The 7,492-nt window shown below is 41.4% G+C and overlaps 1 protein-coding gene across 6 annotated transcripts in view; it reads right to left on the bottom strand.

Annotated features, from left to right (window-relative positions):
* The window catches only part of SLC4A4 (solute carrier family 4 member 4), a 307,397-nt gene extending 300,264 nt beyond the window's left edge, over positions 1-7,133 (bottom strand). For 5 of the 6 annotated variants that reach the window (XM_028491893.1, XM_028491894.1, XM_055086021.1 and 2 more), the window contains exons 1-2: positions 3,130-3,342; positions 2,720-2,793 (exon numbers count right to left, since the gene is read on the bottom strand). In XM_028491893.1, coding sequence (XP_028347694.1) covers positions 2,720-2,793; positions 3,130-3,257 — 202 coding nt within the window. In that variant the 5' untranslated portion in view covers positions 3,258-3,342. Of the gene's footprint in view, positions 1-2,719; positions 2,794-3,129; positions 3,343-7,082 lie in introns of those variants that run through there. The other variant, XM_007110878.4, reaches the window with a different exon arrangement.
* Between the last annotated feature and the right edge of the window lie 359 nt (positions 7,134-7,492).

Here is a 7,492-nt window from a genome sequence, read left to right as displayed (position 1 = left end):
AAAAAAAAAAAAAAAAAAAAATATATATATATATATATACATATATATATATACATGAGACAGACTCACATCCTTGCGGAAAACATTCCCATCAAAATCTTGATTAGAGGTCTTGACAGTCAAGTCATCTGTTTCTTCACTCTCAACCACTGGGACCATGAATAAGCCGTCAAGCCCATCTCCATTTCAACTTCTTTACACTTTCACCTAGAGTTACTACAAAATTTAAGTGCTAGGTGAGAAAATGGATGAAGCCAGGTGAGAAAATGGGATGGTCAACTGGGAGGGCACTGAATTAGAAACAACAGTTCTTAATTACTGTTTCATGACTTCTGCTATAAGGAGCCCATACTCTTGGATGTTCTCCACCAAATAATGGCCATAAGCAACCACCCTACAGGGCCTCAGGATCCAACCACAGGCAACTAGCTAAACATGCTCTGAAAGAAATGTAATCAACCCAAGCTCCACTCAGTGTGAAAGATAATCATTAAAATAGAAGTCTTAACAGAATAGGAAAATACACAAAATCCATGTGGCAAGTTGAGTCATCACAAAGACAACTTTACAGATATTTCTACCTTTTGCCTTTTTTGTTTCTCCATAAAGAAACCCAGCTACAGATTTGTGTGCTATTCATTACAGTGTTGTCTTAATTTTGTGCTTGAAAATCAAGAGAAAAACTTCTTAGTCAAAGCCTTAAGAAACCCATGTACAATATCCTACTGCAGTAGAGTGCTGTCAATCCTATAGACCTTACAAATTCAAGAGGTGATTTACATCTCCTGTGAACTTAGCTAGAAGGTTATTCTCAAGGAACACACACACACACACACACACACACACACACACACACACACACAGAGTACACATCTCACCCCCAAGCTTTCTCACTGATTTTTCTACTTTAATTGTCCTGAAATTATAGGATATTTGTTGCTCATTCCTACAATATTTCTTATATTCATATGCTATAACTTTAAGATTCTTATCTCCCCTTTGACACTGGGACAGTGACAGAGTCAGCACAGTGAAGACTTAGCAGCATGGGTTACAAGAATCTTCAGACAAACGTTTTACTATTTTGCTTTCACTAACTTGGCATTTTCCCACAGTCATGTTGTAAAAGTGCAAGGAACCCATAAAACAATATGAAAGAAAATATCGTGGTTTCCTTTTTCCTAAGAAACATAGGCATCAAATTCTTATGAGTCTGTCTCAAGAGTACACATGTGGGAAGTGGGGAGTTGGGGGGCTGGGGGAACCAACACTCCAGCACTACAGGGTCAGAAGAAACTTACCTAGGAAACATAATGGCCACACTATTCAAACTATCCCAGGTGGCACAGGAGTGTCACTTGCCTGGGACCTGGTGTGCAGTCTGGTTGACGAATCACTCCAGAACACACAGTACCCCACCTTCTTTTTCCCAACTCCACCACCCCTCTGGTCCAAGTCTTTGGTAGGCATTAAGTAATTACCAAATGGTACCCATCAGACTGGAGTTTCCAAAATACATATGAATCCTTTCTCAGGTGATTTTAAAGGGCAGAATTTAAGACATGGTTCACCAGGAAGTCTTACTTCACTTTATGAGTACTGTCTAGATCCTTGATTATTTTTAAAACTGTCATTATAAATGTTGTATACCTGTCACACCTTCACATAATTATTTTAATAAATATTAATGAAGCCCTGCCTTATGACTGTCAAATAAATAGTATTATTCCTACATCATTGATAAGTCAAGAGACAAGAGAAGAAAAGGCACACTGAAAGCACCATAGCACCAGATAAAATTTAACTCTTATTTGATTTTCAATTGGCACTGGAGAACATTAATAAAAGAGGTCCTAGAGATTTTTTAAGTAAAAAATGCTTGTCTCAGAAACTAACACACCATTGTAAAGCAATTATACTCCAATAAAGATGTTAAAAAAAAAAAAGAGTGAGAGCGACGACATCAAGAAAGGGTCTACAGATATAGATATTAAAAAGATAATAACAGAATATTATAATAGACTTTTGTATATTAAAAAAATAAACTACCCAAACTCAATCCAAAAATGTATAGATAAAGTGAATACATAAACGTATTCATTCATTAAATAAACTGAATTTGTAATTAAAAACTTTCCCACAAAGAAAACTCAGCCCCAAGTGGCCTCCCTGTAAAAAAAAAAAAAAAAAAAAAAATGCTTGTCCATCTTTTCTTAACTGAGACACATCCATAATTACCACTCTTTATCTCCTCAGCTTAGCCCCATATTTCCTGCAGTAATGGTATCGTTCTCTCTCTGCAACATCTGTTTTTCTACCCTGCAGGCTATAAGAAAGAGTATTAGAAGATACTGCCAAATACATGTATATAAATCTAGCAGCTTCCCTGAATTAGTCATTGGAAGGTAGTTAATATTATCTGGCAAAATATTTACTTTTGACAGAGAGGCACAGCTAACATAGGCACCTGCTTCAAAGTAAGACCTTTTCCTTGTTGTTGTTGTGAACCATGCGGGACAACACTGATTCAGATTCTGATGGTCCACGGAAGTTCTTAGAATTACTCTGTGTTGAAGCAAAACGTGGAGATTAATGAAACTCCACAGATAGGCTTGGGTTTTTAACTTCAAAATTATAAGATACATGAAATGCATGAGTGCTATTATTTACAAAGACATATGTGTATGAATATACACTTCCCCAGACCCAGCGAGCTCACCTTCTACTTCTTCTTCATCACACACATGCTTAAGGAAGGAAGCCCCTCTGTCCAGGACAGCTTCATCCTCCATCCTATAGTAATAAAAAAGAAAAAAAGAATGCTCAGACTTCTCCTGGAGTGAGCCACTGGGCACAGCCCAGCTTCTGGGCAGGTGAACCTGCAAGCTGCTGTTCATGTTAACAGGGCAGAGTCCCTCTTCCTTTGGTGTCTCCTGCTCCTTCACTCCTTCAGCTCCTCTCATTGGTGCTTGAGAATATGCCGGTCCCACATAGCTTCAGTTCTAACCTTGACAGGGCACCCACAGGGACAGGTAAGAGAAAATCATCTCGATCCTTTAGGCTGGATGCTGGGGGTTCTCCCCTTTGGGATGAGCCCCCAAAAAAAAGATGAAAGGAAAAAAAAAATACCAAGAGAGGAAGTTTGGTGTGCCTGGAGTGCTCGTGACGATCGTTTGTGGAAATCCAGCTTCAGTGCTTAGCTCTTTAAACACCCACTGCATAAAAATGTATACCCTCACACACACACGCGCACACATGCACGCTCTCCCACGCACAGAAAGCGACAGGGAGTTAGGCTAGTGCACAGTGGAAGCCTAGCTTCCAGCCAGCCTCTTAATACCAGCACAGCCCAGTGTTCTCCGTTGAGTGGCAAGCTTTGAGTCACATGTTGGCCTTACGGAAATCTGACATCTGAGGCTTATCCAGCAACCCGGCTTCGGCAACAGTCACATATATATGCCACCCATTCATTCATTTTCCACGTTCTTAATCACACGTCTCTCTCTATGTATATCTGTCCTGTTAACTCTTCCCTGAAGGGCATAAAGTTCTTCATTTTGTAGCCACATTATGCTGTCTTCCTGTCTCCTTACATAATAGGATGTCTGCAATTTCCTATGCTAAATAAGACCTCAGGATCCAACCAAGTAAGGACAGCGTTTGTACAGCCTCCAGATGCCAAACATGTCTCTGGTTTATAGAAGAAGTTAAGGTTTATTTCCATATTCTGTGACTGCTTTTCATTGCATTAACTTTGACATACAGAATTCCATGAACTCTATTTATAGTGAAAGCAGAAAAAAAACCCGAATTGCTCAAATGCTGCTTGTGTCGTACCAGTCTAGAAACAAAGAACGTTCTCCGAGGACAGCTGCCCTATGTCATACCGTACATGAGCTCTGCCAGAGAACGAAATGTTCACTCTGTATTCCATTCATCCAATTATATGCTCGGGCATTGAATACTGTACTGTAGGTCTGTTTTCCACACTGTCTGTATAACTTATTCTTGTGCTTCCCATATGTGTTATCATCTATGTGATATGCACTGAATTCACTTTTTCTTCCTTTCTATTTTAGGAGCATCTCACAAAGCAACCATCTGAGCTTAAAAAGTCAGAAATATGGTGTCAGGTAGACCCGGATTTTAAAAACCTAGTTCTACCTCTTAGTATTTGTATCACCTAGAGCAAAGTATCCAACTTTTTCGAGCCTTGGTTTTACCATCTCCAAAATTGGGGGAAATAATATCAACCTTGTAGGAAATTCAAATCAGGTAACACACATAAAAGCACTCAGTTTTGTGCCTAGCACCTATTACATGTTTAATAAAGGTTTGTTTCCTTCCTTTCTTCTTCACCTGACCTTTATTGGTGGACAAGGCCATTAAGAAACTCATTACTTTTGGAAACTTGCAGAATATCCTTTTTCAGGGATATGGGTCTTATACGTAAAAGTTCATCTTTTTTCCTTTTCTATACTCAAACTAAAAATATAAAACTAAATAAAAACAGGACATGGATCAGCCAGCAGGATCACAGTAGAAAAGAAAATGCCTTGAAGATCTGAGAGGTCAAGTCAGTTACCAGCCTCTGTGAGCCTCTGGTTCCCATGAAGATTAAATAATCCAACATATTCACTGATTCAGCAAATATTTATTTAGTGTCTGCTATGTTCCTGGCACTCTTGAGAGGGAGGGGAATACATTTTTGAATAAGGCAGACAAAAGGCCTCAGAAACTAATAATAAATAGATGAACAAGGTAATCTTAGCATTAATTGCTTTGCAGAAAAAAATAATAATAAGGCAGGGGGCTACTTAGCATAAGGTGGTTCAGATGTGGATTCTGAGGAGGTGACATTTGAGCAGAGATGAAAATGATAGGAAGGAACCAGGCATTTGACTATCTGAAGGCAGAACGTTCCAAGCAAAGGGAATAGCAAGTGCAAAGGCCTTAAGGTGGGAAGAAGTTTAGCATGTTATAGGAACAGAGCAAGGTCAGCGAGGCTATACAGATAGACAGAAGATCAATGGGAGGTGACAATGCTGGAGGGAATCAGGGCCATGCAGCTCATGGTAAAAAGTTAGAATTTTAGGTGTTACACAGCAGCCTCTGAAGAGTTTTAAGATGGAAAGTGACTTGAGCTGTTTTGCCTTTTAAAGGATCACTCTGGCACTATGTGAAAAGTGCATAGTCAGGAGACAAAAGAAACTAAGAAATTATCTCAGGAGCCCAGGGAAGACTATGGGAGAAACAGGTTTCAGGGGAGGAACCAAGGGTTCTTTTCTGGCCACTTTATGGTTGAGATGCTTATTATATATATAAAAAAAGAACTGTCAGGCACACAACTAGATGGAGGTCTAAGACTAGAGCTCAGAAGCCTAAGGTTGGAGACAATAATTGGGGAACCAATGAACAAAGCTGGTATCTGAAGCTATTACTAGATGAAATGCAGGAATAAAATACAGAAATAGAGGAGTTGACCTAAGATCAAGTGCCAGGCATGCCGGGCATGCCAACATTTACAAGCAGAGCAGAGGAACAAAAGCAGTCAATGAGGTAAGAGGAAAACCAGGAAAGAGTGATGTCAAGGAAGTTGAGGAAAGAAGAGGGTGCCGCTATCGAGAGGCTGAGAAAGACCGAGACAGAGAAGAAAAACTTGGGTTTGGCAATATGGAGGTCATTGGTGACTATTACCAAAGTACTTCAAACATACCATGCACAGTGCTAGACACACAGGCAGCATTCAGTCGTTCCCTTTTCTCTTTCCTGCCCTCCTCCATTCATTCATTCAGTAAATATTTGCTGAGTACCTACTAGGTGCCAGGCACCCTTCTGGGCACTGGAGATACAGTGATGAGCAAGACAGACAAAGGCTCTAGTGTAATCATACCTGCCTTCTCGAAGACTTCCCCTAGCAATCTGAGGGTTGGTCCAAAGAACAAGACCCCATCAGTAATACAGCATTTGTAGACCTAGATAAGGATGACAGCTTAATGGAGAAATTTCCTTAAAAGACCTTGGAAACACAACAGAATCCTGGAGTCCTGTACTACTGCATCTACATTCATAGTGCTGTCTCCCCTTCAGGAAACAAAGAGTAGTTTAGCCCACATTTCTTCTCAGGACAAACGCTTTCCATTCCTATCAACCTACAGAATCCAATACAATTTCCCGCAGAATATCATTTCTGCACCCCACCATTAATCACGCTGGTCCCGAAGTCATTGATTGACTTGTCACACATTTCCTAAATAAAATGTTTATTAGCCTTTGCACCTAAGCCCTTCCCAAAATCGCATACAACAAACAAATCAAAGCAGAATTAAAGGAAGAAAGCGGTAACAATTGAAGGAGACCGTACAAACGTGAATGTCCAGAGCCCTCTTCCTGGGTGGAGAAAACCATCCAGCCTAACTGAAGCACTGTCCCCAGGCTCTGTCTGAGTTAGAGTGAGAATAATGGTTGGGGCATTCTTTGGCTCTTTCATACATATTTCACATTCCCTCCAAGACTATACATAGCAAGTAATTAGAAACCCAGTTCTTTCTGATGGACAATGCAGAGCATCTGTAAGCAGGCTCCTCCTCCCTGTAGGAAGTGAAAAAGAAAATGCAAACTGAAAATACAAAACCTGCACGCCCAGAGCAGCCCTCTCCCCGTCAAGACCAAGTGCAGCCTGGCACATCTGGGCTTTTGCACCAAGTACAGGGATTTTACAGCTTTCTTCCATCTTTACACCACATGCGTCAATTATTTGGGTTTGTGTTTGCCCTCCCCACCAAATCCTCTCAGCAGTTGCTTGCTATTATTAGTAAGACAGAGATATCTTTCAAAATGACCGTCTGACCCAACCGGGTTTCCCCTCTATCAGTAAGAAGAAATGAACTCATCTAGTCCGTAATCAGGCCCCCAAATCCATTCTGAAATGGTCCTTTCACAGGAACTGCACTTGCTGAAAACAAAGAAGGGAAGAACCATGCTTCTAAACAGCTCCCTAGGTGCTCGCATCGCCAGCGTGAGGCAAAGTTCAGAACAGATTTGGAAGCCTCTCACCATCCTCACGGGGATAAGGGTCATACCAGTCAGTATAAAATCCACACGGGGCCAATACTGCCTTCCTTCAACAGGGCCTCTGACAGCAGAAGTTAGACCCCTTCCCCAGAAGTCCACACAATGTGGGGCTTCTCTCATCCTCCATTATTCTGGGACACAAAAGTGATTTAACTGTAACACATGCCAAATCTGCTGCCAAACGGACCGGCTCTCAGCAGCCGGTCCTAATCGCCGAACAGGCTTGTAAGGGTGACTTAAGCCCGGCACGAGAAACATGTGTGCAAAACTGTCAGCCATTGGGCCATGGGCACCCATCTACATTCCACTCCTCTGAGTTCCCACCCCTAGAGCCCTCGCCAACTGCCAACGTGCTCACCAGCTAGTCCACACAGAGCAAGCAGCTGCCACTCAGCCCATCAGCAAGTGGCAGGCCGCC

The sequence above is a fragment of the Physeter macrocephalus genome, chromosome 7 (assembly GCF_002837175.3).
Source record: "Physeter macrocephalus isolate SW-GA chromosome 7, ASM283717v5, whole genome shotgun sequence".
Taxonomy (NCBI): domain Eukaryota; kingdom Metazoa; phylum Chordata; class Mammalia; order Artiodactyla; family Physeteridae; genus Physeter; species Physeter macrocephalus.
This window is presented reverse-complemented; position numbering and strand designations above follow the sequence as displayed.